At 36.1% G+C, this 15,037-nt stretch overlaps 1 protein-coding gene across 1 annotated transcript in view; it reads right to left on the reverse strand.

The window, feature by feature from the left end:
* Positions 1-1,395: 1,395 nt before the first annotated feature.
* Positions 1,396-15,037, reverse strand: part of LOC110442478 (beta,beta-carotene 15,15'-dioxygenase-like) — a 14,398-nt gene continuing 756 nt past the window's right edge. Inside the window, exons 2-3 of the mRNA XM_021486114.1 lie at positions 9,731-9,939; positions 1,396-8,843 (exon numbers count right to left, since the gene is read on the reverse strand). Coding sequence (XP_021341789.1) covers positions 7,470-8,843; positions 9,731-9,925 — 1,569 coding nt within the window. The 5' untranslated portion in view covers positions 9,926-9,939 and the 3' untranslated portion in view covers positions 1,396-7,469. The remainder of the gene's footprint in view (positions 8,844-9,730; positions 9,940-15,037) is intronic.

Below are 15,037 nucleotides of genomic sequence, written 5' to 3' on the forward strand. Positions count from 1 at the left end.
TTCCCCTTGACCGACGGTGTTAGCACAGCGCAATTGATTCGGTTTTCAAGAACTTTCTCCAAATATTACAATTTCCGACATGAATGCCAACTGCTGACTGTTGTCGTTTTGATGACGTGACATTACTTGCATTCAGCCCACGGGTAATACAGGATGTCAATGATGGTGTCCCTAACACTCTCTTTGTAGACCAACTTGCATATGTGATATATATTAACGTTATCGAATTAATACTGATGCTGATTTTAAACTCCTGTTATAAGCAGATTATCGTGCTCCTAAATATTGGCTTATAATGACCCAATTACTTGTTTAGTATAATATCATATTATGCCAAGTGGCCTGTTGGCAGCAAGTTTTTCTTCACATTTTGGAACGGAGGAGGGTATCCTCTTAGTTGCGAAAAGGAAAGCTAGAAGTATGTTTAGTGAAGTTTCGCATATCAAATGTCATATGCAGCTAACTTAGACCACATCTAATGTGATAGCCATGGTGTCACTTCACACCACTTTAAGTCTGGATAACAAGTTTTATTGGTAATATTCGCTCAAAGGAAACCTTAGTCAGATCTTAGTTATGTCATTTCAATTACCTCCTAAAATCTCAAACAGAAAAAAGTGGATTTTCCGTTTTTATTTTGAACTTAATTCGAAATTAAATTGCATTAACTGCATCATTTTCTTTTAATTCGCCGCATCAAATTTTCTTCATTCTATTTCCAGCACAAATTTTCCGACCAAAACATTAGTACATCTAATTTTCCATCATTTCCTATTAGTCGATATCTTTAACAAAACTATTAATATTTCTCCAAACACTACTTCACTTCACACACTCATATCCTCTGCCATTTTTCTGATATATTTGTATACATCCGGTTTCGTTTCGCACCCTGCTACTCTAAAGCACAGGCGATTCTAGAGGTTTGGACGCTACACAACACCCTAATTCATAAAAATCACATCCTTATCATTCATAGACACCGAGCTGAAAGCTTGGCCCAAAACATACGAATACTCTTAAGGAACATGTTTCAAATCTGCATTCATCATTTTTAATATCTATCTGTCTGATACAAATATATGAGTAGCAAGGTTGTATGCAGAGGCAGTTAACGTTATGGCCTGCGTTTACAATATGGACTGGTTCAGATTGAACGAATTTTACTGTCATTATAATAAACTATAATAAAGAACCTATCAGTGATCTGATAATTCGTCACATTTTATGTTTTCTAACGTATCTTGTTGTTGGAACCACATTGTTTACACTTTCTCAGAAACATCACGGACAACAGCTAATACAGGCTTCTGATTGGCTGGAATCTCGCGGTTAAACATTATCAGTTCATGTAAAGTTTCTGACTATTACCTACAACGGATCATGACGGAAGTCGCCGAAGGCTTGACAAGTGCAGTGATTCAAATTAGTTTATTATAGTGTCACATGTAAAAGGTACAAGTATTACAATCTCTAAAATATGTCTACTCACCCACCCTTACATCCAGTCTATATTAGACTTACGAGACACTGACTCTTCCCCTATCATTCTAGACTGTAAAAGTATAACATAAATGCACACAGTTATGAATTTAAAAAAAAATGCCAATATAAAACTATAAAAATAATTGACATTAAAAGACACATTACTGCTTAATTATAGATTAAGTTGCGACATCGGTTAAGAATATTAACACAGGTTTTGGCACAGGGCCTCGCCAAGTAAGGGTTGCTTAGAATTATAACTAACGTTTCATCTTTACTCATATTGTAAAAATCACTTGTGATTTTACTAGCCTCCTGCAATAGACCCGATTGGAGATCATCATACAAGTTACATTCTATTAAAACGTGATTCTCTGTTTCTACCACGCGAAACACTTTCTTTTACTCAAAGGTATTCTCTCATACCGGTCTGTTTCGATGCGTATCGGTGCAACCCCACACCTAAACTTAGCTACTCGCACTACGATGTGATTTAGGCATTACTAACATATTATAATTTTCTACCTCATAATTAAACTTAAATAATCTATACGTACGTAGTTTGTTAACTCCAGAAATACAATTTTTGGCTCCGGGACGGTTAAGTTCCCTTTTCCAATTTTCAATAAACAATTCCAAGCCACGGACCTTAGCGTCCTTAAGTAAATTTTTACTATTGATTGGACCTGTGCTCTCTACGGAGAATGTCTCGATTATCACACAATCTAAGGGAAGGAACTCGTATATAAACAAACTACAGCATTTGAGTAAGGGACTAGTTTCTTACGTTGTTCCAGTAATTTATTAGCTACTCCAAGTAGGGAATTTTCAGGAATTCCGAGGTGCTAAAATTGCAATGTTTTCCGAAAAGTACACAAACACATCACACACTCCACAACCATAATTTGGGAAATGTGAACTTAGGTTTACAAATACCTAAGTCAAACTAAAAAACGCAACATACCACGGGACATATCACCAACATTACACCATACGCAAATATATAACTACTTTCTGAAACGCAGATAAAAGTATTACGAACGGGTACACAAGGCTGCACTTCAGTCAGAGACCTACTCTACACTAATTGAGTAATAATCAAATCGAAAAATTGAAAACAAGCTCATCCCTTTAGACCCCAAACCTACAAAGTCGAAACCTAAAATACATACTGTACACAGCAATACGAACATCCCTTTCTCTTTACACGGTCATAACCTCACTGACAGACATATCTACGTGACCAATACACACAAACACATATTATTTCTCACAACCCAAAATCCAACTGCATATCTTCCCAAAACAACTATTATGCAAAAGCACAAAGATAATTGTATTCAAGACACGCACCGCAAAGCCATCTTCCTCGAAACGATACGTAAACAACAAAACGAACTAATCCACCACGTTTTGAAACTCTCCCCATCTTATAACATACAAACAAAATATTGAAATGATACCCTGCTCGTCTATCACGTTTTTTGTTGAGTAAACAACAATTGCGATAAGTTGTGTAACAAGGGAGACAACGCGTGCTGCTTTGATATGATATAAATCTAATTTCATTCGTTTGAGGTACGAATTAGACTGAAATCGTTATTTCCTGTCGTATGCGTGCCGCATGAGGCAGCCTGCAGAGTCCGTGTTTGCGTCGCATGTGTGGGTGTGTAAGGTGTAAGGTGGCCATTCAGAGCGACCACGTCGACACGTTCACACATATTTTCTAAATTTTTGAGGATATTTCCTCTTTGTATCACTTTAACGAAACTGATACGCGATTATGATAAGTATAGCTAAGTAACGCTATTGATGTTGATGTACATTGAATTTGACAGGATTTGAATTAAGTATGTATATTGAGGATGCAATGGGTTTTGTTTGTTTGTTTGTTTGTTTTGTAATAAACTCAGTACGCGACGTGGTCGTGCCGTTTTAATTTATGAAATTGTTGAGTTATTGTTTTGTGACAATCAGGCAGGCACAAATGGTGCAACAGGAGAACTGTAGCAGTCGAACCGTCGACCTCATAGCTCTGTCGGTGAAAGCGACAGTTTAACACACACAAAAAAATACATTTTTTTTTATACGAGGGGACATAGAATCCCACTGGTGTATTCCATAAAGGGCGCCTGACGAATCCCTGATAGCAGTAGTTACTACCATAAGGTTATACTATACCTTTCACAATGTGATCACTGCAACTTTCATACATTAAGGCACGATTGATGCAAAATGGGGTCTAACAAAGCTAGGCACGGAAGCTTGTAACTAGAGCATAGCTATGTTCATATATATAGTATTTCATTTTATACTTGTCTATGATATGGTTTTTAAGCATTTGCGATATTGCTAATTATGCATATTGTTTTTACAATACGCCCCAATTACACATAACAGGCGGTCATAATAAGATATTTAAGCATACTATAGACATTGGCATGCGAACAAACGTTGCGCTTTCCCAAATCATCAGCCAAAAAGTAAACTGTTTTATTATTAAACTTTCGAACTAAGATACATTTTCTACAAGTTTACACAGCACACTCATTAATCACCCGTGAAACTATCATTTTGTTATGTGTCTTTATTTGCAACTTATGGTTAGTAAAAGCACAATGACAAGTTAGACAAAAAGAACAAAAACTCCAATACTAGCTAATTTTAACATCAAACATTCTATTAAACACCATACATGAGAACATAAAACGATCTCTCCCCTATTCCCAAAGGCAGGATTGTATATACAATAAGCTGACACGCTATCTATACGCTGCTCTAGTCGTGACCTGCTACAAAAATCTTTCTACTTTTACTTGCTAATATTAAAAGCATGCTTTAATGTATTTTTGACTTCTAATAATTGAATGAATGGAACACAACTAGGCCTTCTTAAATAATATTGTTTAATATTAGAGCGGATGTCTTGATTGGTATTCCTACCGGACCCGCTTCACTTTTATTACATACAATACATTTCTTTCTTTCTTTGTGCACCTTTACAGTTACTAATATGCTAGTCCTGTTGAAGAATGGATTTCTTGATAAATTCTTGTTGAAAAAAACCTAGAAAATGTTTGTAAGACATAAATGCCCCCGCTCATGAATGGGACGGGACGCGACAGGACGGGACGGGACGGGACGCGGGACGGACATGGGCAACACTATATGGCGGGGGAATACTAATGACATAGTTGCTGTTTGCATGAATTACTAGAACGATTAACAAAACTACAGAATCAGTCTCAAACACATTGAACATCACAAACCATGCATGCTTCAAGTGAACATTTTTCATAACGCTCTAATTGTAATCAGTACTCGATCTTGTACAAATTTTCTGAATATTTCTAATCAAATCTTCCAAAGTAACACATGGAAAAGCAGAAAGCGTTGATTATATATATCACTTCAAAAATTCAGTATATGAAAAAAAATATACATTTAGATTAAAATGTTATTCACAAACATGCCATACACAGTGAGACGAGATTCGGTATAAAATGAATTGTTTTTACATACATAAGTATGGACAATAGTACTTTCCGACCTTGTTTTTCTTGTAATTTTTGTTAAATATCCCTCAAAAGTTAAAGGTAGTAAAACTATTTCAGTTACACCGCTGTAATCGAACCACTTCTCATTCGCTAATATTTAACAACTATTTCTAAAGATAGCTGTCCGTTTCCGACAGCATTCTGCCAGGGAATCTACCATTTCTGGTGTTTCTGTTAGCATAATAATGTCGTACATTCACGCAAGTAAAATTTGGTCTTAATTCTTAGTGAAAGACAATCTGTTTGAAACAATAAATCATTAAGAAATAATGTACACACAAAAAGGGAGAAAATATTTCCCCTTGAAACAAACCACAATCATATTAGATAAAAATCGGTAACATATTTGAATTTAACAACTTTAACATTTGCATGGATGCTTGCTACATATTTTCCTTCCTTAATCATTTAACACAAAATAGTTTGACGTCTAACCAGTCAATGCACTTTTATAATAATTAAAGAACAATAAAGACTGTTACGTTTACCGATATATCTAATAACGACCGAAACAAAAAATAAATCCAAACTGACCATCGGTAATAAAAGTATGTGATTTATCAACATTAACCAATCTCTTATTTGAATGGCGTTGGCTTTTTTTCTGAGACATGTGACTACTGAATACCTCCAACATTATTAGCTACATTTACATCCCATTTCTTAAATATTAGAATAATGGTTCCAATGTTCTTCTTAGCTGGGAAATGTTCTGAACTAAATATTACATTATAAAGTAACTTAAAACACGTTGTCATGTGTTTCGTTTGAACTTACACAATGAATATAAATATTTTCTCTCTGGGATTTCTGCATCTGATTTAAAATGATGTCGTCTAATTCATCTCTTTCAAACAATTGTCACAAGTCATTCATCTAGCTTTGTTCCTATTGGGTTTACATAAGCCACTTCAGGTTCTGGCTCTATCGCTACTTAAAATTATCATTTTCTATGAAGCCACTTCAGGTTCTGGCTCTACCGTTTAGATCACCGGTACACTCACGTTCGTATTCATTACACACATATGTTCTTGTATCAGAGCTAAACTATCAACATCATTACTTTAATAGTATGCAATACTGACCAGATAGTAAGCCATAATAAAACAAATCCATCATCTTTCATAAACTTCGAATCTTATTAGATATCACCGGTGACAAAAATAAATGTTTTCGATGAAACATACACCATGTTCACTAAATTGATAATAATAAATAATAATTCCTCCACTGCTCCACCAATTCTTCTCATTACCTCTTTTTTTTTAACAAAGGAGTTACTCCAAGAATGTTTTGAGATGTCTCTGCCTGGCGTGCTCTAATGTCTATTTTGGTATTTCCCATCGGAAGTTCATTGTTGGCGCGAGCATTATCGCGAGAAATGCCATTAGCTAGGTGCCTTGACATCTTCCGGTTTGACATCCTACGGTTTATCAACTGTGCTGTACCTGTTTTGTTGGCAGACTGCTTGATCACTTCTAGCAGTAAAACATCACACATTGTAACACGCGTGAAAGGAAATATATCTGTCCCATATAATGTCCAATATGCTACCCCAAAGCCCACACTTCCTGGACAGCTAACCAGACGTGTCAGAATCACTGCATCTCAGGCTCTTTGCAATGTATGTCTTTTTAAATGGGCAAGTCGCAAGTAACACAAATGGTGCTATTAACACGCATCACTACATTCTACAGTTTATAATCTCTTGGCCGTGATGAAATATTGACGATACGGACGTCTGAAGGACTCCCGTGAGTATTACAATTACTCTTTCATCCCTACGGACACATTTGAAATCGTCCAATTCATAGGTTGAAATAGTTCATTATGAAATTCCAGGGTGCATGAGTTAAAAGCCTATAAATAGCACCACATATAAGGCTAAATAAGACAAAATGTTTATCACAGAAATATTTACATGATTGTCATAATTTCAAACAAACCCAAAACTAAGGTGTAATCCAGGAGATGAGAGACAAAATCAACAGACAAAGCAGACCGAATCATCGGACAAAATCGACAGATAAAACATAAGATATTAAGTCATATATTAAAGCCAAATATCTAACAAATATGAAAACTTAATTAAGTCTTGATGCCAATTTAATGTAAAAAGAATGCAAAGCGATTTTGCCATGCAATATGAAAACAAATTAGCAATTCTTGTTTCTTCTGCAACTCTTTTCTTTCAGGATTGCAGAACCTTAAAGATCTCTGTGGATGTTTCAGGAGCTGTGGAACTTCATAATATATGGAGGCATTTGCCAAAGAAAAACATATCAAGCATACTGACATTGACTGCTATATTGAACCAAAACCACCCCACATAGAATATTTACGTCTGCCTTAAGATATAACAATGGAAAACACTTATCGACAACTAATAAGCGCGCTTCTGATGCACTTATATGTACAAACATTACTTCAAGGGATGTTAAAGAACCGGCCGTGAAAGTTAAATGGGACAGTTGTAGGCATTTTGGCGCGATTTGTCAATGTCATTGTTTTAGGGTCTAGTATGGCAAGGTAGCTCTGCTTCATATCACCGTCAAAAGCTGACGTCATAAGCACGCCGTCATCCTCCTCCTTGCCCAAGGGGTTGGGGACGAACCAAGGCTCTGTAAAGTGCTGGTGGGGTGCGGCATACATCAGGTCCCCGGCTTCGTCCCACACATCCTTTTTGACCAGAGCCATGTGACTGAAACCCTTCCCGTTATAGTTTATCACATGACCGTAGATGTAACAGTAGTTCAAGTGGCGGTAGTTCTCGTTAATCACCGGCAATTCAAGTGCGCCTGCGCAGGGAGCTTTAGGTCCATTCTTGAATGTCTTTTTCAACACAGATTTTTTGTGAATATCAATGGTATATCGTTTGAGGATGGGCATTGATATAATATTCATCCGAGCAGTTTTATTAAAAATATATGAAAAGTCGAAATAATTAAAAGCGAAAGGATTTTTCTGTGTCGGAAGATCCAACACGATTCTACCGTCTGGCAGTTCAAAAGCATTTATATGATGAGTAACGAAGACGTTCTCCGTCTGTAGTGTGTGTAGCGTTCCTGTCTTGATCTCCACAATATATATGGTGGTGTTGGCGTTCCCATCCCAAACCATTCCACCCTCTACTGAACAGGTCTCCAGCATTTTCGTAATGCTGACGGTGTACGGAGCGGCGAACAGGATGACATAGTTTGGTGTGACAGAGAACGAATGCATGTAGTGACTTTTCTCCGTCTCCCACTCAGCCACCATCTCTGTGGTATCTAGGGACGTTATCCGGACCACGCCTAACCGACCTTTGGTTCCGGGAATAAAACTCAATGTTGTGATAATTTCAAACCTTGACGACGTCCCATACTCCGGAACTGGATGAGCAGAAGACATGTCAACTTCTTTGCCAATATTCCAAAACTTTGACGGAGGAACTGGTGGATTCCTAAATCCTATAGTATTCAATGTTTGAAGATCGAACTCGTAGGAAACCCACAAGTCGTTGATGGCGACCGTTCTGTTGGCATACTTGAAAACATTAACGTTCATGTTATTCATTTTGAAATACATCCAAGCAAATTTTTCAGCTACATCGAAGGGAGGATTGACACCCCCGAACGTTAGATAAGGTTCAATGTCATTTTTCCTCTCAGAAGACAAGAAGGATTTCGACATTAGCATTTCCGCGGAAAAAAAGGCCGATCCGTTTCCAGTAAACGTCCAACTGTGAAGTTTTGCATACCCGTCAAAATAGTTCAGGTATTTCCTACTGCCCATTTCCAGTTTCCCAGCACCATTTCTGACCTGAACAAAACAATGAATACATTTTTGAAAAAGTCAAAAAAACATATATTTAGGAGATGTCATTTAAATCCAAATCAGGTAATTTGAACCCCTTTACCGGTCCTTGGACCAGAGAGGGATTATCCCTCAACTTTTATAACGTTACGTCCCCATTAGTTTAGCTTATTTTGCTTTATAGTTTGGTTATAATCCGCCGAACAGCTTAGAGGGAAATGTCATTTAAAGCAAATACGGCAATTTTAACCCCTTTTACCCGCCCCTCAGTCCCTTTGAGAAACATTCGAAATTAAATCGCATCTCTTGTCTTTGAAATGAATTATATGTATGACTTTGAGTATCATGTGACACTATATTTTGAACTCACTGCAATAATCAATAAACGGTATCACTTCCGATGATAAAGAATTGGAAACCATCCCAATAACCCATTTATCGATATATGTGAGGTATGTGTTGTGTCGTGGCAGACTTTTTTTTTAAATTTTTGTTAAACTTCTCAGCATTTCAAATTTTTCCGACACCACACGGTGACGGAGAATTCCACGTTTTCACATAGTAGTGCACTCTCGCCCTACACCAGACATACATTGTATATCTGTCAAAATATGTTAGCTGGTGTCAGGACAAGACTATACTAGTGTAGCCGATGGCGTAGGACGAAAGGTGGCGAGTGTTTGCTTCCTACCATCGCTGATGATGATACCCTGTCTATATATTACCTCTACTTTATGGAAGCACCTTTAGAACACAGGCCAAACGTAAAATAACATCCGCGTCAGCAGCACATCTATGACCACTGCTCTTTCCATTGACATTATAGTCGACTGGAATTTTGAAGAGCAATACATTTCTGTAATCAAAATTGAGTTTTACTGAACGTTGCTTACCAATATTCCACGAAGCCATTTTGGTAAAGGTTGGTTAAACTGTACATGGAAATTCTCGTAGGACTTCGTGTTGGTCTTAAATATGTCTTCAAACCCAGGGTCATCGTCGTCTGCTGGTGGGACTGCTTCCAAACCAATGACGTCACACAGGGTAAGCAAAAGTGACACTACCAGACAGCTTCTGGACTTCATCATGTCACAGGGATAATCTGAAGTGATCAAATGATAGATTTACCAAGTTTTTATATAATGTAGGTTTGTTAAAGATAAAAGATGTAGATATAATTACGAATGTTTTAATTTCAGATTGTCCTTCTTAGCATATATAATCCTTTACATCGTTATCTTAAAATCAAGCACAGTTTGTGTAAAGAATTAACAAGAGGCCTCATGGGCCTGCATCGCTCACCTGGTATTAATCTCACACTTGTAACCTTAAAAGCGATATAAAATATAGTTACAGGCAAAATATTCGTATTTATGACCATAAGTCATTAAAAAGGACATGTAAAAAGATTTTTAATCATTTGACCCCTGCCACCTTGAAGGTCGAACAAGGTCATAACGTTGAACAAACTTCATAGCCCTTCATCTCAGCATGCAAAATGCATAATATCACCACCCTAGGCTTTTTTTTATTGAACTTAGGTCATTTAAATGTTTGTACATATTTTACTTGATGTGACCTTGTAAGTGGCTCAAGATCATTCAAATAAAAAAAAGCTTCATAGCCCTTTATCCAAGCATACGACTAACCAAATATCAACATTCTGGGCCTCATGGTTATTCAGAAGTCGTTAAAAGGTTTTTAACAAATTTGATCCCTGTGGCATTGATTATCAGTGAAGGTCATTCATTTAAACAAACTTGATATCCCTTCATCCCATCATGCTACTGGCCAAATATCATTATCCTAGGCCTCTTGGTTATTCATGAGAGGCTGTTTAAAGATTTCAAACATATTTGATCCCTGTGACCTTGAATATATGTCAAGGTCATTCGTTTGAACAAACTAGGTAGCCCTTCATCACAGCAAATTACTGGCAAAATATCATTATCCTCTTCCTCGATTTCCAGGGGTTACGATCACCTACGAGAACGTAGGTGATCGTAACCCCTGGAAATCGAGGATGCATTATCCTAGGCCTCTTAGTTATTCAGAAGAAGTTGTTTAAATATGCTAAGACAATTGACCCCTGTTACCTTGAAAATGGATGAAGGTCATTCATTTAAACAAATTTGGTATCCCTTCATCCCAGCATGTTATTGGTCAAATATCATTATCCTAGGCCTCTTGGTTATTCAGTAGAAGTTGTTTAAAGATTTCAAACATATTTGACCCCTGTGACCTTTAATATTTGTCAAGGTCATTCGTTTGGACAAACTTGGTACCCCTTCATCCCAGCATGTTACTGGCCAAATAGTATCATCCTAGGCCTTTTGGTTATTCAGAAGAAGTTGATAAAGGTTTTAAACATATTTGACCCCTATGACCTTAAATATAGGTGAAGGTCATCTATTTGAAAAAGCTTTGTAGCCCTTCATTTCAGTTTGCCTCTGGCTAAATATAATCACCCTATGCCTCTATGCCTCTTGGTTTGTAAGAAGAAGTTGTTTAAAGTAGGATATTGACGCCGGACGACGTACATACATGTATCCTTAGCTTTTAAAATAACGCAAATTATTGACCTTGACCAACATTCAAGGTCTCATGTGTCAAACGATCAAAATTTGAAGATTTAATTTTTACAAACGGTTTTTTTCATCACATTATTATTACAAATGTATCTCAATTAAGAGATGATTTATAAAGTTCAAATGTCACTGCATCATGATGCATGTCAAGGATGGAAAATGTATAATGGACAATAACTCTTACAGAAAAAATCCAACTCTGTATCACAGATCTACTAGACGTAATAGTCAGCTTTAATATGTCCAGGAACAATTCACTCACCGTATGTTTAAATTGTTTGTTTTCTACTTTTACGCAATACGCGTACATTACGCAGACATTCTTTATGATAATTCATAACATATCACTGATATATTTTAAAAACTTCAGTTTCAATATATTATATTGAAGTGTTCTGTTCATACTTTATAAATTGGTGAAGCTAGTCAGGCTTTTTATTCGGTGACCAGTCAGGCTACAAAACACAGAGTCACTGTGCATCATTACATCTGCCAATCACCCTTGCCTGTGGGACCATTATCATGTGTACTAGGGTTTGGTATGGTGTGTCCAAATAACAGAGCCTACATTCACCAGACCAGATTGTGTGTACTACGGTTTGGTGTGGCTGGGTCCTGACATTCACAACTACCTCAAGTAAATAACACCCCAACAAAGGGATGGGAAGGGGGAGGAAGATAGAAACACTGAACAACTATCTATCAATGCTGACCATTTCGAAATAACTTGACTCAATGGTATGAATAAGGTACAAGGTTTGTCGGAGAAGGGAAGCGAAGGAAAATATTTTGAAAGCGATCGTCAGTCCGAGAACATATCTTTGATAATTTTCTTGATGGAAATCCCGTGTTTTGATCTTGATCAAATCTAGTTATAATTATAATTGTGAGAATAACTGTTACGAATTTGAACTCCTCTGTATGTTTATACATTCTTTTTCACAATATAGGACTATATTACTGGAATACTCGTTTACATACTGTAGTTCATTAAAATATACAAAACCCTTTAAAAACTGACAAAGTTTCATTTAGTGTTTATAAACTTATATATATCCTAAGTTAAACTTTACTTATTATTTCAATTATTTTATTATCGGAAGTGAACCAGTTTGTATATCCTTAAAACACATACGCATAAATACGTTGTTAATTGTTAATTAAACGTTCCTAGAATAATATATTGAACGGTTATACCACGGACATAATTAATTATAACTTAACAACACATTAATTTTTATCTAAGTTATTTGTTAAAAAATAATAATTATGAAGCATATAATTGTACCTCACAAATACGGGTTAGTGATAGAGTAACAATATTCAATACAGTTGAACCTCGTATAACTCGAAGGCCCGTTTAACTCGAAGGATTTCATCGGTCCCGGCCAAAACTCTTCTTAATCTTTGTAATAAATACTCTGATAATTCGAACTCTGAAAGCTCGAAAAACTCGGATATCCCGAAGTGAAACATCGGTCCCAACAACGTATTTCCTACATAAAAATATCGCCTACCTTACCTCGAAGTTTCTAAAGATTCAGTCTATCACAAGTCTATCATATATCTTTAATTATTTGATAATAATACACATTAGACGCAGTGCTACGGTATACAGTAGAGGGTTGTGACCATGGGTGATATTTTTGTTAAATGGCTAACCCCTGTATAATGATATGTAAAAAAAGTTATAAAAATAAAACTGTATTAAAATTGGTATAAGCATGATGAAGTGGGCTATGTGATGTGAGCTTCACAGTTGTAAAAAAAAAAAGAAGATTTTTTTTGGTTCGAGAATAAAATTTTGGCCATAATCCGAAAGAGTGCCTACACATGAAAAGCTAGCTTTACAGGAGGTAAAATTTTGACAACAGCACACGACGCAAAATTGCAAAAACCCAAGTTTTACAACTTTACTGGGACCCAGATAATTCTGCAACCAGGTAGGTAATCTTTAATTTCAGACAGAACTTAGGGAAAAAAATACTAGTTGCGGGGGTCAAATTTTGGGTCAAAAATAGCAATTTTTGTCATTTTTTGGTAATTTTTGATGTGGTAACCATGGATTTCACACAAGTGACATACATAGAAAAAAGAGGTGTATACACTTCTCAGTACTTTATATGTATTGTAAATGTAATGCAGTTTACAAATATATATACATGTATACATGTGTTGTGTAGGGTAAATCCGCTGTGTTTACATTTCCTCGACATGTGCCTTGTTTCTTAGAGTCGGGCCATATCTACTGCGCTCGGTCATAATTACTTCGATTAAACACGGAATTTGTTATCTAAGTCCGTGGATTAAACTTATGGCATTATAATGTGTTTGACTGTAAAAAAACACTTTGTACAAATAAAGAAACAAACTTCATCAATGTTGATTAACAACAATCAGTTCTCGCTTGGGGCCCGTAAACAATTTGAATACATGTAACACATTAATAAAAGCTGCCGACACATTCTAACCGAAAATAGGTTTCAGTGTGCGGTCATGCGTAAATAAGCTCCACATTAAAAATCACAGCCTAGGACTGTTTCAACTTTTTTCAACAAATAACAAAGTTTTACTAGTTAAAATATGCAAATATATTAATATAGTAATAAAGAGAGTCCGTTCTCCTGGTTAAAACAGCACGTACTCTATCTTGAATGTACCCATTGTATATTTTCTTAATATCATGTCATGTATATTGTGGTTTAAAAGAATAAAATCTTGTCTTGTCTTGTCTTGTCGGTTTATGTTTTTACAGGAGATTGTATGGCACTGATAATTATAAGTGAGAGAACAATACGATAATTATTGTTGAGTATGTCGTGTTGGGGAGATGTCAAGTGTCATTGGTGTATATAAATGTGGATATGTTTCCTGATTTACTCATACCCATTTGAATTTTCGGAATGTCGAAATCAACTGAGCAATCCAAGGCGTACGCTCCAATACAGTGATTTGTGTAAAGACCTGCGCACTTTCTATCAGCATAGCACGATATATATATTTTTTTTAAATCTCAAAAGACCTATTCTGAATAGGTTGATATAAATATTGTACATTTTTTTTGTATTTCTATACAGCTATATAGTTCAGTTGCCAGAGTTTATTGGACCTGTATGTCACCTCTTTTTTTTCAAGTTTAAGTTTTTAAAGATTTTTAAAATGAGTACAAAAAGTTGAATAAAATATAAGGAAACACTTTTCAGTGCTTACTTTTAGAAAAAAGATGCTACAACTGAAAACGATAAAAATGAGCTATCAATGGTTGATTTGGACCTAATATTGGAAAAGTATCTGAGAAATTGTGTTGTATCGAACACAGGTAATTATCGGGTATTCACAGGTGAAATGCAGGTTTTATGAAAAATATATAATTGACTTGCCATTGTTCATAAAACAACACCTGCCTATCGTTGGTAAATATGTTGACACGCAGAAAACACCCCGGCTGACCATAACAGCTATGACCAGAGGCTAGTCTTGCATAACAGCTCTGGGTTTTATCAGCAAGACCTTATTTAACTAAGTATTTATCTAGATATACTCAATATACAATATACCAGACTAGACAGTGGCGGATCCAGGTTTATTTTTGGCTTCAAGACCGACCCCCCC

Source organism: Mizuhopecten yessoensis, unplaced genomic scaffold (assembly GCF_002113885.1).
Source record: "Mizuhopecten yessoensis strain PY_sf001 unplaced genomic scaffold, ASM211388v2 scaffold716271, whole genome shotgun sequence".
Taxonomy (NCBI): Eukaryota; Metazoa; Mollusca; class Bivalvia; order Pectinida; family Pectinidae; genus Mizuhopecten; species Mizuhopecten yessoensis.